At 36.6% G+C, this 21,368-nt stretch overlaps 2 protein-coding genes across 2 annotated transcripts in view; both read left to right on the top strand.

Annotated features, from left to right (window-relative positions):
* Nucleotides 1–500: 500 nt before the first annotated feature.
* dapk3 (death-associated protein kinase 3) lies at nucleotides 501–10,704 on the top strand. The gene is made up of 9 exons (XM_056478545.1): nucleotides 501–605; nucleotides 1,319–1,406; nucleotides 5,012–5,372; nucleotides 5,966–6,095; nucleotides 6,180–6,228; nucleotides 6,332–6,358; nucleotides 6,470–6,622; nucleotides 8,689–8,734; nucleotides 8,817–10,704. Exons 2-9 carry the CDS (start codon nucleotides 1,345–1,347, stop codon nucleotides 9,348–9,350), a joined length of 1,362 nt encoding a protein of 453 aa, XP_056334520.1. The 5' UTR covers nucleotides 501–605; nucleotides 1,319–1,344; the 3' UTR covers nucleotides 9,351–10,704.
* A 7,508-nt stretch (nucleotides 10,705–18,212) lies between these two features.
* si:dkey-127k13.1 (PWWP domain-containing DNA repair factor 3A) overlaps nucleotides 18,213–21,368 on the top strand; it is a 12,036-nt gene continuing 8,880 nt past the window's right edge. Inside the window, exons 1-4 of the mRNA XM_056478524.1 lie at nucleotides 18,213–18,291; nucleotides 18,961–19,765; nucleotides 19,846–20,100; nucleotides 20,186–20,452. Coding sequence (XP_056334499.1) covers nucleotides 19,010–19,765; nucleotides 19,846–20,100; nucleotides 20,186–20,452 — 1,278 coding nt within the window. The 5' untranslated portion in view covers nucleotides 18,213–18,291; nucleotides 18,961–19,009. The remainder of the gene's footprint in view (nucleotides 18,292–18,960; nucleotides 19,766–19,845; nucleotides 20,101–20,185; nucleotides 20,453–21,368) is intronic.

Raw genomic sequence — 21,368 nt, 5'->3', positions numbered from 1 at the left:
TAGTATTGTATTATTATTTAAAAAAATTTTTTTTGCTTTTTATATTTTGCTAAATTTAAAAAAAGTCCATGAAATTTTTATGCTGTAAAAATATTTTAAAAATTGTTTTCTTCTTTCCTAGACTTTAATCGTTGTCCTTTTTACTAATCACAGTAGTCGAACAGACATGTTTATTTCTTTCAACAAACTAAGGAATTATAGTTACAAACTACTGGCATATCACATGTGCGTTCACTGAAATTATTCAGTTTGCTTGACACACAGATGTGGTTCTAAACAACATAGTGACATGAAGTACACGACTAATGCGGCCAGTTAAAATATATTTTCTTATTCTTTTAATATTGGATTCAACGTTAGATTATATATTCATTCGGGCATACACAGGCTATGGCACTGACAAAGGAACAGTGCAAAACAAGCCCAAACACGTAGTTTTAAAGTTAGATCACAACGCAAACACCTGGCAGACTCTTAATAACAGGTACACGCCAGCTGACATCATCCTGCGTTGGAGTGTCGTTGACGTCGCAGAATTAGCCACGCCTCTCCACAGAGCAGCAACCGGAAAATACCCATTGGCTGAGGAATGCGGCGACGTTAAGGTATGTAACAAACTCTCAGCGTTTGTTTTTTCCCTACAATTCGTTCTTATAGATACTATTATTTATATGGTGGATAATATCTTTTATGTGTATTCCGTAATTTGTTAACAAACGTAGCTTGCCGGTGATCGCTAGTCGTTTCTTTTACAAGTTAGCCAGATGGCTACCTGGAATTAGTGCTTTGGTAACGTTAGATATGTCGTGGATTATTAAAGTATATTTATTTTGTGTTCGTCTCACGAACTCGGTAACATTTCAATTTATTTTGGCTTTGACACTAAAATGAGCTAAAATAAACGGTAGTTGTTGTAGTTATCTTAACGCCTTAAGGCTTGATAAGCACTATTGCACAGATTCCGAAAATATAAATTTTTATGTGTAATTTCTACTGGACTGCAGTAATGAGATATCTGCTGTTGAAGATCTTTGATGGAGACAGAAAAGTAAAAAAAAAAAAAAAACTGGCAACCTTGTACTGTGGTTAATGACGTGAGTAGGACTAAAATGTCCAGATTATGCTAATGGCAGTTCACATTCCCATGTCAATTTAAAGTCCAACCTTCTGAGGTTAAAAGCAAATACTGAAGCATGTTGACTTTCCACAACACTGACAAACTTATTTATAGTCAATGTGATTAAAGTGTCAGCATCTGGTTAAGTCCAATTGTGAAATTAAGTCTTAGCAACTCGCGTTTCTGTTGCTTTTCTAACAGACTCAATAATTTGAAGTCAGCAAATCATGGCTGGCTTCAGGCAGGAGGATGTGGAGATCTTCTATGAAATGGGAGAAGAGTTAGGAAGGTAAGAGATGCCATTTCACTCCTCTACAACCTTACATCTACGTAAGTCATCTTACATATAGTGGATAAAACAAAGATTAAGATCTAAAGTAGCCTAAAGATTTTTATTTGATGAAGGAATCAGTAAAGTTCTGTAATGATGTAGAATTTAAAGGAATAGGTAGGCCCACACGGAATCTGTGCATGCAGATTCCCGCAGATTTTTAGCCCATCATTAATTTTGTTTATTTACTTGAGTAAATGTGTTTAAATCTACATTTATTCAGTTTTTTAATTACTGTAATATTATTGACTAATATGAAAATATTCATCTGATTTTTCGTACAATGCAGTTTTTAAAGTAACATTTTCTGTAGATATATTATATGAGAGACTTGCTTTGTTTACAAAATGAAGTGAATCTAATTGAATTTGCATTTTAAACATTAAATAAAAGTTAAAAAGGTATTTTTTTTCACATATTAAGGTTTTAGTTATGATACTCCCAAAATCATTCCGCAGAAATCTGCTGATTTTTACTAAAATTCTTCGCAGAAATTGCAAAAAACGTCCGCAGATTCTGTCTGGCCCTAGGAATAGTTCATACTGTTTGTCCTGGAGTTGCCAAGGCAATGTAGTGTTTGTGCTTATCAGTGCAGTACAAAAACAAACATTATGAAAGCCCCGCAATTTAAAAAAAAAAAAAAAAACCCAGCACACTCAATCATGTGCAAACACTGAATCAAGCCTAGCCTTTCTTCCTATATATGGACATAGAGTTTTCTGCTGCAGCATGACATCACTGCTTTAAAATGCACATGCTCAGTGTCTGAGCCTGAGAACAGCTGTACTGCAAAAGAGACTATAGAGAGGCCATCAGATAAATACACAACAAGGACAGTAACTATAATGATCCCTACAGTGTTTATTTTTATAAGAACAGAGAAGTCAACATCAGAATTTTAACAATAACAACACAGAAGAACAACATTGTTTGAGTCACTTTAAGATGATGATGATTTCCAGCTGATGGATGATAAAAACATTGGCAGCTAGTCCTGCTTTTATCAGCTCAAGCATTTGAAGCCATGGATGACAAAACATCTTTATTATAAATAGTACTTAAATGTGCAATGGAGGGGATGCTAATATGGTTATTGTTAAAGTTACTATAATAGTTATTGCTCATAGTTTAGTAAAGTCTTAATTCAAATTAACAGAAAAAATGTTTTATTTTGTTCAGTGTTTGTACTTCATATGTCATGTTTTTTTTTTTAACATTTAAGCTTGTTTCTTAAACAACTTTTTAAAAATAGTGATGTAGCCTTATATTTAGTCAAATTTAAAGCACCTGTTTTCAAGACTTCATGTACAAGTCACTTTTTATTACAATTTTATGAATCAGTTGTAACAAAGAAAACAAACAAAAGGTCGACCAAATGTAGAAATGTCAACTATCCAAATCTATTGTCTTAATTGTAATAATTTATTGTCAAACTTTATAGCCAGAACAGTGTGGTTTTATTTATTTATTGTTATCTGACTTGTCAACATGATGTGAGTGAATTGTAGAGCTGGTACTAACACATGTTATGTCCCGGTGCTTTCTTAAATGCTGTTTTCTCATCGCATTATTATTGGATTACATTTTTTTATTGAGAGGCAAGTGCTTTATATTGGTTATAGCCAGTGCTTTATTTGTAAATGAAATAATTTCCTGAACAAAATCAGGAAATAAAAGTTACGTGACCGACGTCCACCAACTAAGCGGTTATAGAGAAAAAAACATACAATTTCTGAACCGTCTTTAATTATTTTGTGCAATATAATGTTATGGGTCAACCATGGATAAAAAAAAAAAAAAGCAAACAAACATGTAGCTACAAACATAAATCATATGAATCATCACTATTCAGTTTACTAACACCACTGACATTCGGTTCATTTCACTATTGAAAATGACTCACTCTGTCTAATCTTCAAGAAGAGCCCACAGTTACCTTTCCGACATGTTTTCTGACTTCCGCTATCCTGATCCAGGGGCGCAGTTTCATCTTCTCTTGATCAGGCTCATTGTCATACTCGTGGTTTTTAAAAAATAATATATGCTTTACTGCCTCTGGCATTTTGAAAATACAAATATTATTCGGGTAAGCCACTATGCCATTGTTTATTTTCGCTGCTCACTGCGTGCGAAACATTAATCACCAACCAATGAGATTGATTGTAAATGTAAGAAAGCTGATTGGTCAAAAGTGACTTTAATGTGTGTCTTTATTTGTGTGCTCATTCACACAATCCACACAGCTTTGCTTAGTGTTTTTCACTTAGTCATTCACATTCTCTCTCTCTCACACACACACATGCAGGTATTCATCACGTAAAAGTTAATGCCAGATCAATTAAAATTACCGGAATGCAAAACATGAATATCTAACATTTCCCGGAAAAGGATCTGACAAGATCCAGCTCAAATTAAGCACTGGTTTCAGCATATTGCTGGAAAAAGTATTTTCAACTTGTATTTTAGATCTATGTAAGAAAAAATGTTTTTCCCATTCCGACATTGAATCATGTTCCGTTTAATATATGTTATATCTGCATGAGCATGGCAATGCGCAAGTTCAGACAGCAGTTCACTTAATGGCCATTAGTGTCGATAATAACAAGGTATACTGCACTCCAGTGTTTCCCAACCCTGTTCCTAAAGGCACACCAACAGTATTCAATCTCTTCCTATTTAAACACACCTGAATCAAATCATCAGAACATTAGAAGAGACTCGAAAACCTGAAATGAATGGTTCAGATAAGTGAGGCCATGTCCACACGTATGCATGTGTTTCTATGAACAGAGTTTTCCCTGCTTTTGTTTTAAAAAAAAATCTTTGTCCACATGAAAACGCAAAAGCGCCCTGTGATGCATGTTATGGGCATACCGAATCAACAGGTGGCGATACTGACACTGTTATATTCAGTTCACACCAGATGGGAAATTCAGTATATTTCATGAATACATTGCATTCAAGTCAATGCAAACATGAGTTCAGAGGCGGAACAGAATTTGCCTTAATCACGATTTCGGTTTGCAGTTAACCCAGCCCTGTTGGCCAATCAGAGAGAAGTATACAGCATGCACGCTGTCATCATGGGGCTAAAATTCCAGTTGTAGTGTCAACACGACCACACTGTACCTAGAGTTTTGGAAAATCTTCACCCTGGCTGGAGTTTTCAGAAGGTTTCAGTCATGTACATGTAGTGATGTACAGCAAAATTTTATTACCTGACAAATTCCAAGGATATGCATGAAATTCCGGACAAAAAACATGGCCAAAGGAAAAAAATTAATAGTTTTACTGCATTCAGAGCATCTGTCTCTCTCTTTGTCATAAGAGCTTAATATTACAAGCCAAGAATATTTGCTACACATACAGGTTCATTTTTAGCACTGGGAAACCAGGGCGCCTGGTCACCCCATGTGTGACTAAATTTCAAAACCTAAAAAATGCATTAAGCTCATATGAAAGCAAAAATTGCACTTTGCATGTCCTTTTTAAACTATTACAACATCATAATTTCCCCTTTTTGATTGTTGTTTTTCTCTGTTTCATTGTACTATATTTCTCAGTGGCCAGTTTGCCATTGTGCGTAAATGCAAAGAAAAGAGCAGCGGATCTGAATATGCTGCCAAGTTTATCAAGAAGAGACGTCTGTCCTCCAGCCGACGAGGCGTGAGCCGGGAGGAGATCGAGCGAGAGGTGAACATCCTCCGAGAGATTCAGCACAGCAACATCATCACACTACACGACATCTTTGAGAACAAGACCGATGTGATCCTGATCCTGGAGCTGGTGTCTGGAGGAGAGCTCTTTGACTTCCTGGCTGAGAAGGAGTCGCTGACTGAGGAGGAGGCCACGCAGTTCCTCAAGCAGATCCTGGATGGAGTTCACTACCTGCACTCAAAACGCATCGCTCACTTTGACTTGAAGGTACAATACTGGGATGTTTTTTTTATGGGATATCATGGATAAAAAAAAACTTGTATGGTTTGATATGATTAAATGATGTCTCTTACTAAAATATGTAGTTGAATACCAATGAAACATTTATGCTATTTAAAAAGCACATCAAATTTTGACAATATGGGTCATTATTTTAGTTGTACAGTACTTGAATCAGAAAGTTGCTCACAGTGAACTACTTGCACTGTCTGTTTCCTTTTTTATGGCAACACAACTTGGGAGTTCAAAACACTAATACAATGCCACATTGTTGGGACTTTTTGATGTAATTTTCAATTGAAGGGTTTTGATTTTTCAACTCCTGTTTGTGTAAACTATTTTTGCAGTTTTATTTTACCTTTATTTTTATTTAGACAAAGAAAACATGTATAAAATGCAAACATTAGAAAACAAATATTAGTGGAAAAGTTTCTAAATATTTTCTACTACATATTTTGGTAATAGACATCATTTTCATTATATAAAGTCATACAAGGTTTTGCTTTTTGTTAATGTAGATGCCCAAAGACTCACAATATTTTACATGTATTACAATAGTCTTGTCTCACTGTGTTTTTCAGCCTGAAAACATAATGCTGCTAGATAAAAATGTGCCGAACCCCAGAATCAAGTTGATCGATTTTGGAATTGCACATCAGATTAAGGATGGAAATGAATTTAAAAACATCTTTGGAACTCCGGAGTTTGTTGGTGGGAATTTGAGCTGCTTATAGCACTTTTTAATTATGATAACATTTATTAAAAAGTCCTAAATCTTTCCAATATCTTTCATAGCACCGGAAATTGTAAATTATGAACCCCTTGGGCTGGAGGCAGATATGTGGTGAGTCAATCATTTAGTTGTTTAATTAACATTGCAAATCCATGATATTCGGTTCACATTTACTCACGGTTCATTTGTTTTCTTGTGAATTTCTTTCCTCCAGGAGCATTGGAGTAATCACTTATATACTGTAAGTAGTCGTTATCATGTTCGACTGTATTAAGTGTTTGTTTTTTTCACGCCTAGTTCATGCCATTGTTTTTTGCTTGACATATATTAATGCATTATTTACACTTCTTAGCCTGAGTGGCGCTTCTCCATTTCTTGGTGAGACCAAACAAGAAACACTTACCAATATTTCAGCAGTCAACTATGACTTTGACGAAGAGTACTTCAGCAACACAAGTGAACTCGCCAAGGACTTCATTCGCCGTCTGCTCGTCAAGGATCCCAAGTTAGTAGTATAAGCCAAAGTAGTCACTGAAATAAAATAAAATGGAAATAGGAAATTGCATGATAAGCTTTTCCACTCTTGTGCCAAACAGTTCAAATAATGATGAGAGCCTGAAACTGCATGGTAGCCATTAAAAGCACAGAACTCTAGGCATGGTTAGACAACTGTGCTGGCCTGATAAAGCTTGTGTGCACATGACCTCACCAGTCTGTCACGCAGGAGGAAGAGCAGGGTGCGGATTACAGGGGGTTTTGGGTGGGTTGACCCCCATCCCCCTCCCCCCAATTAAGGATTGATTCCCCCCTGAAGGACGTCAACAAGATGTATTTTAAATAACGATAATGTTAATTATTAATATAATAGATATCCATTTGACCACCCCTACAATGGTTCATAACTTTTTGAGAATGCATAATTGCACCAATCTGTCTATGCTAGGAAAAAAGTCATTCAACAGTCTGAAACCAGCAGATTTAAAGCACCATTAGACACTGTGTTCTCAAGACTGATTTCTCAATAAATAGGTGTTTGTTTCTACATGTAGCCCAAGAATAAAGTCAAATTAGATGCATAGTTTGTATAGTTTGACCTAATGTAAGCCGAAATAGATAATCAGGTCAGAATACACTAAATAGCCTATCCCACAAAACACTGAAAACTTAAATACATTGTATTAATAAATTTTATGTAATTTAAGTAAATACATAAACTTGATTCACTGAGGCATGTATTACACAAACTAACCCAAAATCGTCAATGTATAATTCGCACACTACAGAAGAGCGCTATGTGTTTAAATATTTTTTTATTTGTCATTCAACAAAGAATACATCAGTAAATGTCCCAAAAACATTGTCCCGATGTCCATATTGTTACCAAGGCCATGACTGGCGCATTTGTATTGCATTCCAAAGAGTTCTGTTAATACCACCACAGTGAAAAATCAAATCATTTCGTGCTGACTACAATGAGTCAAAGTCCATTTAAAGCAAGTCATTTCACTAAGACGGGCATCTTTAAAACACCTCTCGGGCATTCTGTCGGAATGGGAAAACATCAAATTCTCCAAAAGTGTTTGCCAAGCTTACGATTACATTGCATATTTGGAACCACCAATAAAATTAGACAACAACTGTCTCATAAGTTTAATTTCTTAACTTTAAAATCGAACAATCGGCTTATTTTCGGGTCAACTGAGCTAATGCGCCTGCGCACTTAAAAGGAATGAGATCACGACACCAACCTCATTTATGGGCGTTCTATACATTATCCTCCTCTGAATAATGATCGTCTGATCGCGCTGGTCTTCTAGAGTAATTCACAGCTTGGTCTTGATGGTGAAGCTCCACCAGAAGTGGCAGCGACTCTTTGTTTACTAGTTTGTGGGCATTTAAGTAGTTAATGTCATGCGCTGTGTCTTTGACAGGATGAACGGTAGCTCACGTTCATTTCATACAGATTACAAAACCAAAAAACTTTTGTTTTCAAGTGCACTTAGTTCCTTTACAAGTACAGATTTCAAGCCTTATTTAGATCTATTTCTTGTGTCTGAAGCAAGTATTCGCTGAGATCCCAGTGTGTTTGTTGACCACCATACTGTTGTGAAAGCAGATGTCTGTTACAAGCTTCTCCGTCAGTCTATAGCGATCGATGATTGGCTCCTGTACTAGTAGGTGGGGCTTTATTCGTCATATTGACCGTTACACTTTTCCCCATTCAAAACGATACAAGTGACACGTCTTGTGTGTTCTATGGTCTTTGACCGAGTCCGAATGGAATTAAGTAAACAGAACCATTCAGCCCAATATTGCAAAAGTGGCTAAAATCAACAATAATTAAATTAAATAAAAATAATTTTTACATTATTTAACCTTAAATATGTTTTTTCATTTAGTTTTCTTAATTTAATTCTTAATTAGCACGTAACAAAAATAAAAGCAGAAAAGATTAAAGCAAGCACATTTTAAATATCTATGAATACTATAATAAAAAATACAAATATAAACAAATCAAATATTTTCATATGTGTATTGACGTTTATCTTCATATCTGCTTTTAACAATCAGAAAAAGAATGACAATCGAGGACAGCCTGCAGCACTCATGGATCAAGGTTTGAATCTTTCAATTTCCCTCCCATTTGACTTGTGCCACCACCATTCGTTCAGTGTTTAACCGTGTTCTCTTCCCATCAGGTCATTAAGAGACGAAACGTTCGACCCGAAGAGAGCGAGCGCAAGTCTGAACGCAGGCGGCTGAAGACCACACGTCTCAAAGAGTACACCATCAAATCCCACTCCAGCATGCCTCCCAACAACACCTACATCAACTTCGAGCGCTTCTCCCAGGTCATGGAGGAGATTGCAGTGGCCGAAGAAGGTCTGCGAGAGCTGGAGAAAAACCAGCGGTCGTGCGGCGAGGATGTGACCGCACTGCTTTCCATCTACGAGGAGAAGGAAAGCTGGTATAAAGAGGAGAACGAAAGCATCGCCGCAGATCTCAGTCAGATCAAACAGGAGCTTCAGAAAACCCAAGCCCTGCGCAGACAGAGCCAAGAAGAGGCTCGTGCTGCCATGCTCTCAGCCAATACCCTCAAACGCAAATTCGGCCGACTGGAGAACCGATATGAAGTTCTGGCTGAGCAGATGGGCTCCGAGGTGCGCTGGGTAGAGGAGCTAGTGCGCACCATTTCAGCTGAAAACCACACTCGCAGCACCAGCATGGCTTGAGGTTTGCTTTCTCAATCTAATAATGACTATCTACTGTCTTTGCTTGGTGTGTGCAGAGATATAGTGTGTTAAAAGATTAGTTCACAACCAGAATTGACATTTTTTCCAGTAATTTGCTTGCCCCTTTTCATCGTAGATGTTACCTGAAGAAAATATCAGATTTATTTGTTTAAAACTATATCATCTAAGAAAATGACTGATCGTTTAGCTTATTTCCTGTCTCTGGAATCCTTAGAAGCTGTATTAAAACTGCAGGTTGGACATTGAATCCACTGAGTACAATAGTAATCCTATATATTGAGGAAAAACTTCACATTTTCCTCAAAAACCTTCAATAATTTTCAATTAAAATAAGGAAGAAGAAGGGGAGCAAGTAAATTACGAGGAAACTTTCATTCAGAAAGTGAACTAAACTTTAAATATTGCGTTAAGCTTCATGTGATCCTGTAGGGTTCGTGTTACTCTTAGAACAAATGCTCGAGCGGTTAAAAAAAAGTTCATCTAAAGGTGAGCATGTATTAAGAATGAGCTGTTCGCTTGTGCAATATACAGTAGTATCAGTTTGTTGCAGCTGAAGTGAACATTTAGCTTGTGTACTCGCAGCCTCAAAATTATACATGCTGGTTTAGTCTATTTAAAAAAAGAGTTATTAAAGACTTGAGAATCAATTACAGCACTCAAAGCAAACGATATCAATGTACATTGCAACTAATGCACTACACAATCCTCTATGAGGAATTTTAAGATGCCAATTGATTTGTGGTGCTGCATGTCTGCTTTCCTATGCAAATCAGATCCTTATTTTATGATGTGAGATAAATTAAATTACTCTTAAAACATATAATGGTCCTAAATGCTGTCTTCGGATGAGCTGTAGAGATATATATAGTACTTGGAAAGCTGCTTCAGTTTAAAGGAATAGATCACCTCAATTTGTATCATTTATTCACTCAGTTCTTTCCAAACCAGTGTGACTTACTTTCATATATTGAATGTTAAAGTAAAAATAATTTTGGACTTTCATAGTATGTACAAAACAGTTTGCGGTTTGCTAAACAAAGAAAGTCATACAGGTTGGGAAATGACACAAGGGCAAGTAAATGATGATGGACTTTTTTGTTTTTTGGGCGACCGTCTTTATTTTCTTTTGCATAAGACGCACTTCAAACATTCCATTTTTTTGTGTGTGACATTCCATATGTAAATGAGCATCATTATCTCTCAGGAAATAATTGTGCTCATTAAAGTCATAGCAATATCTGTTTGCTTACAGTACTGTATCCATTATTGTGTCGTTTTATTACGTTTATATAAACATACGAAAAACCCATTCAAATAAAAGTACTGAAGAAGACTACAGTCAGCGTGCCTTTATTTGGTGTGTGTGTGAGCGCAATGGGAGGTCAAGGGGGTGCTTCATAAATCCCAGCATTTGTCAAACTCTTTATCTTCATTTGCAACATGTCTAGAGATGTTGAAAGTCCCCCAGTTTTAATTACACAAAGGATTTTTCCATCTCCATTGTAACATTATGGTGTTTTGCTGCTCAGATAAACATTTGCATTTTTGGGGTCTTGTCGATGTAGCTGTTTACTTTAAACTACAGGGCATCTATGAACATTCTGAGAACGCTTCCCATGAGATGTTGGCATAAATCAGTGATGTGCATCTGTCTTTGCCTTCAACACGAGCCTTCTACATTATACTTCTTTTAGTTTTGTCAGTTTATGGTGGCTCAGTGGTTAGCACTGTCACCTCACAGCAAGAAGGTCACTGGTTTGAGTCCCGGCTGGTTCAACTGGCATTTTCTCCACGTGATTATGTGGGTTTCCCCCACAGGCTGATGCTCCTGTTGTAGAAATTCTGTTGTATGGCGCTGCGAAACAGGGCGAGATTAAACAAGATGATTAGACATTTTAAAAAAAGCGAGAGATTGGTCCATGTTTTAAATTTCTGTACAATGAGCTCATGCTTTGATCCTCAATTGGTCTCACACAATCATGTGATGCAATTTCACAGGTCAGAGTTGACCAAGCTTGAACTTTCCAACGCTTGCTTGCGTTTCCAGTCTAACGCATTCGTTTGTGTATACGAATGGAAGTCTATGGGGAGAAAAGTGCAGTGTGACTGCAGTTTAAGGGTGTTTCCCAGTAATGGGTTGCTGCTTGGAAGGGCATCCGCTGTGTAAATCGTGCTGGATAAGTTGGTGGTTCATTCCACTGTGATGACCTATTATGAATAAAGGGACTAAACTGAAGGAATACGAATGAATGATCAGTTTATTCTGCCATCCAGCTCATCTACAAGAACAGTCCAAACACATGGTAAAATATTGAAAGTTCTTTTGTCTACCGTTGGGTCTACTTACACCTGGATGACTTCTGAATAAAATAAAAGCAATGGTGGCTTTAATTTTACTGCTAAAGAAACTAGCAGATCAAACAGTGTCTATCACAAGTATTGCTTGAACGGGATGTTTGGTAGCTATTTTAACAGGAAAAATTAATCAATTTGTTGTAGACTTATGTCCCGGCTGCCATTAAATTTCTAGGAGTGAGTAAAGGTGAACTTTTTTTAAATTGGTCGGGGTGAGTGTGGATCAATCCCCTGCCTTCACAACAACACACCAAATTCAGTACAATGATTAAAAACAAAACTGGGAAGCAAAAACAGGCTTCAGGAGGGGGAAAGGGCAAAACGACAAACAAAAGTTTACTCTAGTTTGGAAGTTAAACGGTCTAAACTGGCAAAGTAAAATTAAATTAACAAATGTACACTAACTCCCTAACTAAGCAAGAGAAAGGGGTTTTAAGAGTAAGATGGCACCCAACTCCCTACAGCTTCCAAACACAAAGTTAAGTTACTAAAGCAGAGTTTAAGCGGTCTCAAACACTTTACAACAGATTTTAACTTCAATAAAGTAATCACAACAGCACCAATAATCTTTCACAGCGCCGGAGAGAAACCACACTCTGGAAGCAAGCTTTAATATGGCGTGCAACTGATCAGCTTTTAAGCTTGCAGGGCAACGAGCAGCAGGTGCAATTAATCAACCCCCTCACCTCCACACCTGGCTGAGAAACAGTAAAGAGAGAGAGAGAGAGAACAGAAACCAAACGCAATACATTCAAAACACCATGAAATGTACCAAATTTGTTTGTTGATATTGTTCATAGCAAACTTCTCACATAGAAATGTGTTAGTTAAAGTGAGTTGTAAGTGAAACTGGAATTGTTCACAACTCATGTCATGTGTTATAACTTATGCAATGCTAAGAGCTTCAGTTTGACATCTTTAAAAGGTGATTTTCTTAATATTTAGATCTTTTTAAGAACCCTTAGATTGCAGTATTCAAATAGTTGTATCTCAGCCAATGGTGGCTTATCTTGACAAACCATACATCAATGGAAGGCTTATTTATTTACACTGTAAAAAATAGGCCGGGTTGCACAAAATCCCTTCATGTCATTACAATGCAAATTGATTAATTTAACTTAATGGATTTTACCATTTTAAGGTTGATTAAACATGAAACAATTAATCTGTCTTCCCCAAAAAAACTCAAGAATTGTGTTGTTTCAACTTATTTTATAAAAGTAGTTTGAACAAGCTCAAAAATATTTATTTGAGTGTAGCTTTCTTATGATTAGAAACCTCATGTTCCAAAAATGTTAACTTTTATCACTGGTTTTGTTGTCAAAATGTGAATTACATCATTGTTGTTGGAACATATAGATAACCTTAAAGGGTTAGTTCACACAAAAATCAACATTGACACACTATTTACACACCTTCAAGTGTTTCTATGAGTTTCTTTCTTTTGTTGAACACCAAAGACGTTTTGGAAAAAAGCTGAAAACCTGTAACCATTGACTTCCACAGGAAAAACGTACTGTGGAAGTCAATGGTTACAGGTTTTCAGCTTTCTTCAAAATATCTTCTTTTGTGTTCAACAGAAGGGGAAAAAACAATACTTGATGAAGAGTAAATGATCACAGAGTTTTTTTGTTTTTGTTATCCCTTTAAGGCTAACATATTTGTGATAAAAGCCAAATTTCATTCATTGTGATTTCATGGGGACTCCAAGAAGCACAATGTCATGAGAAGAAAGGTCTCCAGGGAAATGCTAGATGTTTTCAAAAACAGTAATGTGCAATTATTCCTCAGAGTACTGATAAGGTCTTTAAAATAACATGGCAGAGATGCTGACGTAGCTTCCACTCACATTCAGAGACGAAGCCCAGAGAGCAAAACCCAGCTCTGAAACATCCACACACACACAACAGAGGGTTTGTCCTACACTGGATCTTTCTCAGGATGGCCCGTTCCAGCTCTGCTCAGAAGGCCCGTAACTGGGTTCTGGCTCTCCTCATGCTGTGGTCCACCATCTCTCTGATCGTCATTGTTGTTTGGGCCACATGGCCTCCGTTTGCAAGCGTCACACAATGCAGAACTGCGCAACAGGCCTTAATGGAAAAGATGGAGGGAGCCAAAGTGATGAAGGAAAAAGAGCAAGAGGTCCTGAAATCTGAACTGCAGCTGAGCTTGAAGAATCAGACTAAACTGAACAAGGAGCTGGACAATATTTTGGAGATCCACAGGCGAATCAACACTTCTCTAACTGAGAGTCTGCAAATGCAAGTGAGTACCATGGTGTTATCTTCTGTCAAAGGGATCGTTCACATAAAATTATAAATTCTGCACAATTTGCTCACATTCAAGCGATTACAAACATTTCTTTTTTTTTTGTGAACACAAAAGAAGATATTCTGAAGAATGTTGGAAACAGCTCACATTGGAGTCGATATAAAGCAAAAAATACTATGGAAGTCAATGGCTGCTGCTTTCCAACATTCTCTAGGATATCTTATTTTGTGTTGAACAGAAGAAAGAAACTCAAACAGGTTTTAAACAAGTGAAGGGTGAGTAAATGATGACCAAATTTTCAGTTTTGGATGAACTATCACATTAAGTCACTGTACCACCACAGTCCTAGTTTGGAAGAGTAGTTAAAAAAGGGCAGATATAGAGAAAACATTATTATTATTATAGTAATGTTCAGTTTATTGATTCTTTCCTGCTGTTTTAGATGATCCTAAAGGAAAATGTAACAACTTTGGAAAATCAAAGACTTATGTATCGCAGTGAGCATGAAAGACATTCTTCTGAACTGGCTCAACAGGAGGGTAAGAAATCCTAATATGGAGATATGTTCTAAAAATGATGTAAAAAAAAGAGGTTGTTTCATCCAAAGGCATCATTAAATGTTTTCACAATTCTGTTTTGAGAGTAACATTTTATTTTTTATTTGTTGTATTTATTTTACTTAAAGTATAAAATAATGATACGTGTATGAAAATGTGATTTTAAACATGAAAACAGTTCCATGCATGTTTTATGTAATCAGAATCAGAATCAGAAAGAGCTTTATTGCCAGGTATGTTCACACATACGAGGAATTTGTTTTCATGACAAAGCTTCTACAGTGCAACAGGATTACAGAGACAGGACAAAAAACAGATAATAAATATGTTTTAAAACAAAAAACAGAAGTAAGTAGTGAGTGCAAATATACAGATTGACAAGTGTATGCACATGTTTATTACTATATACAACGTTATATGTTGCAGCTGTTATGTGCAAATTGGCATGTAAAGTGTGTTGTTAAATAAGTGTATATGTGTATAAAAGTGTATAGCAAGTAGTGATGTTGGTTCCACGATTATTATCATCAAGTGTTCATGAGATGGATTGCCTGAGGGAAGAAACTGTTTCTGTGTCGGGCTGTTCTGGTGCGCAGTGCTCTGTAGCGTCGACCAGAAGGTAAAAGTTCAAAGAGGCAGTGTGCTGGGTGTGAGGGGTCCAGAGTGATTTTGGCAGCCCTTCTGCTCGCTCTGGATAAGTACAGTTCTTGGGGAGTAGGAAGGGTTGTACCAGTGATTCGCTCAGCAGTCCGAACTATTCGACGTAGTCTTTGGAGATCGAATTTAGTAGCTGAGCTTAACCAGACAGTTATTGATGTGCAGATGACTGATTCAATGATGGAAAGGACTGATATCAACAAAATAAAGGGTCATTTTTGTGTCATCCCAACTTTTTTTCACACATATTGCTAATAATTAACTTCTTTTTGTTATTATAAGAATGAATAATATTATTCTTATTAACAATAAGAATAATGGTAATAACAATAATGATAAGTAGTAAATAGTCGTTTGGCAGGGATTCTGCAGTTTTTATGATTAAAGAGGTGGTCCAGAGTGTATTTTTAAGGCCTGGTTGTTTTTATAAGATGCAAAGCAATGTGTGCTCATGCTTCATTTTTGGAAAATCACGTTGTTATTTTTTTCTTATATCTTACTTTAATAATATACAGCTACTCCGATAACATAAAAACGACTGTCATATCAGAAATCAGAAATCAGAAATCAGAAAGAGCTTTATTGCCAGGTATGTTCACACATACTAGGAATTTGTTTTGGTGACAAAGCTTCTACAGTGCAACAGGATTACAGAGACTAAATATATAAAATAAATATATATAAAAAAAAAAAAAAAATTATTTAAGAAAAAAATATTTCCTAGTTCCTCCAAAGGCCCTCCCTCAAGAGGCTCTGATTGGTCAGCTAACATAATGTGATGTGATTCGTGAATTGGCTTCACGTCACCAGGAAGCATTACGGCTCTACTAGCATGTCCTTTGCCGTTGTGTAAATACTGTTAGTCAGTGTAACGAGCCATAAAAGTTTGAGCCTGAATCAGACAGAAACATCCTTTGGAAGCCCAAATACAGAAACAGAACAAGCTCTGTGGAAATAGCAGCGTTTGGACAGCATTTTAGCTTTCTCTGCTGTAAAATTACAGCGCCTCTGGCCACGCCACTTTACTGCGCAGGGTGTGTGCGTGTAACCTGTTGGGTTTATGACATCATTAACCTGATGATGATGTTTATGTTCACACAGCTACATTACACATCAACTAAAGTTTAAAATATGTTATCGTAGCAGACCACCCCTTTAATAATACCTTCTAATAATACTGTATAATGTTCTTGTACAGTTTTTCATTTTTTTCCCACAGATTCTTAGATAAGATGTATTTACTTGTGAAACACTGTTGCATAAAATAGGAAGTCTTCTTAACCCTTTAACTGCCCCACCAAGAAAAAGTTTGGATTGCATTTCTTAACTCCTAATGTCGCTAGTTAACACACTAAATGTGCATTTTTCAACACATCCCATAATTTCTAAAATATCAGCCTCTACCAAATGGTTGATATGCCAGTTTATGGTAAAAGTACCAGAATTAATACATATACTATGAAGCACCAGAAAATATGAAGCGTAAGACCAATTTATCGAAAAAAAAATAATAAAATAAAACATTTTTGAATACTCAATCATCTTTATTTTTTGAAGTATGCCATAAAATATTTCTGATTCTCATTTAACATTTTTTCTTGTTGTTGTTGCTGTTGTTTTTTTTTTTTTTTTACAATAAAACTAAAATCAAGTCCCTTAGTGCAACAGAATTATGTTTGTTTGGGGTTTTTTTTTTTTTTTTTTTTTGTAATCCAACAATGCTGTGTGTGTAAACCATTATTTATTAGTCATTCTTTAAAAGTCATTACTTAAAACCAGCATTTTAAAAAGTCATTATTTAAAACAGTCAAAATATGGTCATCCATTCGGTAGAGCAGGCAGTTAAAGGATTAATGAATAAAACAATACCTGACAACTTTGGAGTCCTGTAATAAAAACAAAATCAGTTTAATACACCTCTGTACGATGTTTATGTCAGTTTTAATGTAAACTCACTCAAGTGTTTGAGTCCAGAATGTATTGTGTATTGTTGCTCCTCCTGCAGTTCTGCTGGAGTCTGTGCGGGTGAGTGTGGCCAGTGAGTCTCATCACCTGGACGCCTGTGTGTCTTTACGTGACGCTGCGGTCAGTCAGCAGGCAGCAGCAGAGAGTCAGAGGAAAGCCTGTCAGTCCAAAACAACTCACCTCGCTAAACAAGTGTCAGTAACTGCGGCCCAGATTAGCACATTTATAGTCTTTACAGAAAACTTTTTAAAATTGGTTTCTTTTTCTGTTTTGCAGAGAAAACTGCAAAGTTGATGGATGACAAACGAAGAAAACAGTCCTGGGACGGAATATGGAGCCAAAATGTCATTGAAAGCAACAGCTACTTGGGTGTCTGTGTCAATAAATAATCTATTTTTATTCTTATATAATTGTAACGTTGCTATTATTATTATTATTATTATTATTATTATTATTATTATTACCATTATTGTTATTAATAATATTATCATTTCACTTTACCATGAAGCCATCTATCTATTATGGTTGCTGTTGTTGTTGTTGTTGTTGTTGTTGTTGTTGTTGTTGTTATAGCAATAAAGTTGGGAATATATTTTACTTGTATTTATTTATTTTTTAATTTTGTAAGTTGACAATGAGGAACTTCGGAAAGTCTTTAGAAATTGTAATTCTTTTAAACACATTTCCCAAGAGTAGATTTTAGTAATAACATTTCTTTTTTTATAACTAGGCATGTTAGGCTAACTAGGAGAGTCATTTGTTAATAGCGGTTTGTTCTGTAGATAATAAAATATATTTATATGTATATTTATTTACATTATGGGTTTATGCTTACTAATTATTTAAATAAATAAATAAATAAATAAATAAAATGATGACAATTTGTTATTTAAAATGCTATTAAAATGACTGTTAAATAATAATATTATTTAATGTCAGTATTAAGCATTATTTATTAGTAGTAAATGTGTTATTTGGATGAAAAAGTGAAAAAAGAAAAGACTGCTTTTTGGGTGGAATAACTGAACTCGCTTTCCTTCAACTTCCTGATTGTAAAGGAGCTTGAGCAACTGATCGCAATCGAGCGCTTTGTAAAAAGCTAAAGATCCAAATGAGTAAGTCTTTTACTACTACCATTTACATGAGGGCACTCGTTTTATGTTACGCTATTGAAACAGTAGATGTTTTTACCAGCTTTTGCAGATTTTTCGCAAACTCCCACATACGCTGACTAACAGTGTTTACATTGGTTTTCCACGGAGCTGCTAATGCTAACACGGAGCGCTCCGAGTAAACACTTCTCGTCTGCTTTTAAATACTTACTTCAAGTTGCGTTCTGCTCGTATATATTGTTTTATCTGCAGTGGTACAGATCTAATACTCTTGATTTAGCATTTTTTTTCTGGGCAAAATACTTGAGTTATGTTAGTTCGAGTATCGCTAACCTAAATGGTTACATTAACTAACAGCAGTTTTAAAGGCTGAATTTATGTACATGGTCATTGTTACGTTTAATATACAGTGTGATCCAATTGGATTTAACTGACCTATTGTTTATTTGATGTATTAAACACAACATAAGCTTATAACGAAAAATGTCACGCATTTTGTGGACCATATTAACTGTACAACTGTTACAATGTAACTTTTTCATTGGTCTAACTTGAGGTAAGTTACATATGGTTGTTTATGATACTTTTGACGTCTAAGACAAATTAAAAGACCTCTGTGTGTGTGTGTGTGTGTGTGTGTGTGTGTGTGTTTTGTTTGTTTGTTTTTTGCAGTTCAACACGATGAGAGCAACCTTGGGTGTGTCAAAGTGCTGAAATATCAATGGTTGCAGGAATGAGTTCTTCAGATGAGTCTTTAAAGCGCCAAAGGAATCCTCACAGGACCTGTCGCACAGACTCTACACAAGTCAACAAACCAGTTTCAGGTGGCACTGATTCAATTACTCATAATAAAAGAACCACAGCACCTCAAGATCTGAATCTTGTAAAATCACGTGGAAGGAGAACAACCGAGAACAAACCACAAGCAGCAAGCCAAAGTCTTACTTGTTTACGGAAATCAAGACGCCAGGTTACAAATATAAATGGATGTGTGTCTAAAAATTCACATAAACCTGAGCAGGTCTTGCCTCAAAAAATCGCCACCCCAAAATATCAATTAAAAACAGCACACAAAGGAAGAAGCAAAAAGAAAAATGTTGAACCAAGTGAGAAAGAGGTAGCTGCTAGCAAAGCTAAATTGGATGGGCTAGTCAATTTGCGCCCGGAACAACACTTAAGTTCTCAAAAAACAAAAAGGACACATTATCAGAACTCTAAACGAACTCAAAATCATCAGACCCCTTCTGATGTTTCGACAGGCGTTTACACATGTACTACATTATCTCCTTGTCGTTGCAAGGAGGATTCGTGCTGCCACACTAACAGACCACAAGCCCTGAAACAGGACAGACTCCAGTCCAGCTTTCTCCTCAGCTCCACCTCAAACTCTGACCTCAAATCCCTGTCGCCACAAACAGGTCAGAATAGTTGTGCACCATATAGTGAGCCGGATATCTTAAAGTCCAGTGTAGAAAAGGTTTGAGTCAGCATTATTACATTTTTAATCTCTAACTTTTGTTTAAATGCCTAGAATAATTATTGCTCATGTATTTTTAGAGACCTCTTGCAGATGCCTTTCCATCACCGCAGAGACTCAGAGGAAGGCCAAAAGGCAACAATAATAAAGTACAGGAGGATCCAAGTGCTTCTCCACCAGTGAAACACGGCAGTGAGTCTACAGAGTGTGCTGTTGAATACCTGAAACGTTCACTTCGCAGCTCTGCTGACCTCCAACACTTATCACCACAAACAGCTAAGAGCAGTTGTGCTCCAGACAATCATCAGACTGCCAGAAAGTCCAGACTAAAAAAGGTGATAGTCATTAAATCTGTGTAGATTGTTAACTTTGGATTAAAATTTTTGAGATAATTATTGATCATCTGTTTTGTTTTTTTAGAAACCTTCTGCAGGTGGCTTACTATCACCTCAGAGAGCCAGAGGAAGGCCGAAAGGCAGCAAGAATAAAAAAGTACAGCATCGGCCAAGGGCATCTCGACCAGCGAAAGACAGCAGGAAGCATGAAACACCTCCTGTTGAATCCTGCAGCCCAAAACATCCCAACTCCCCCTCGAACTCTCAGCTCCAACCCCTGACACCAAAAACAGATGACAATAGTTTTGCACCATACAATAATCCAAATGCCGGAAAGTCCCAACTAGAAAAGGTTTGTGCCCATTATTATTATTTTCCCATGACAATTCTCAGAGGGATACTATGGTAATGAATATGTATATGGCAATGTTTTTGTGTTTGGTCTTGACTGAATAGATCCGCTATGCTGCTGCTGCTGCTGCTTTGGTTATCGGTGCAGAGCAAGTACTGAGACTTGCTACTGCAAGTATGTATATAGACTGCTGTCTGAGAATATATGGCATAACATACATGTAACCCCTATAGCAGATCTACTTTATACATGGTGGAGGAGGGCATCCAACATCGTCCTGCAGATTGCTAATGCAAACTTATTGAAACCTTTGTAAGCTTATTGGCTGCTAAGGTGACAGCAACCAATCTTCTGTACTATGGAGTTACAAGCAGATTGGATGGAGCTTATCAACCTGCACAGCACACTAAGGATGCGTGGGTCGGTTTTTTTCCAACCTGCAGGTCCCGCTTTTATGAAATTATTTGACCAGCCTGCCCTGCCCAACTGTTATCTGTTTTTACAACCCGCCACGCACCAGCAACCATTAAACAGACATATAGGCAGTGTAATGCAAATGAAAACAGCCTTTATTTAAAACTGAAAGTGCTTGAAAACATCGCCCTGTAAATTGGCAACAACAATGCTGGAAGTGCCTGTTTTGTGGCTCTCGTGTTTGTATATTTTTTCACACAAGTTGCACTTCATGTAGCCGATACTGCTGTTGTCTCTTGCTGCAACTATTTCTGAGAACTGTTTCCAACAATTGATTTAGCGCCTGACCTTTTTTCTTTTAATGATGTAAATTCCCGACCATAATTTCTCCTGCACCTTGTCTTCAACTTCATTTCTCAGTTTTTGTGGCTGCTTGGTGCTTTTCTGACTTTGCTATGTACTAGGCCTTCGTATTGTAACCTTATCAAAGAACTTAAAAAAA

The sequence above is a fragment of the Danio aesculapii genome, chromosome 2 (assembly GCF_903798145.1).
Source record: "Danio aesculapii chromosome 2, fDanAes4.1, whole genome shotgun sequence".
Lineage (NCBI taxonomy): Eukaryota > Metazoa > Chordata > Actinopteri > Cypriniformes > Danionidae > Danio > Danio aesculapii.
The sequence above is the reverse complement of the archived record's forward strand: the minus strand, read 5'-3'. Positions and strand labels throughout refer to the sequence as shown.

Excerpts from the sequence above, each read along its gene's own strand:
- dapk3 (XM_056478545.1), top strand. The coding sequence starts at position 1,345 with ATGGCTGGCTTCAGGCAGGAGGATGTGGAGATCTTCTATGAAATGGGA. Across the intron at positions 1,407-5,011 it reads ATGGGAGAAGAGTTAGGAAG|TGGCCAGTTTGCCATTGTGC; the intron begins GTAAGAGATGCC and ends TATATTTCTCAG. Across the intron at positions 6,359-6,469 it reads GGAGTAATCACTTATATACT|CCTGAGTGGCGCTTCTCCAT; the intron begins GTAAGTAGTCGT and ends TACACTTCTTAG.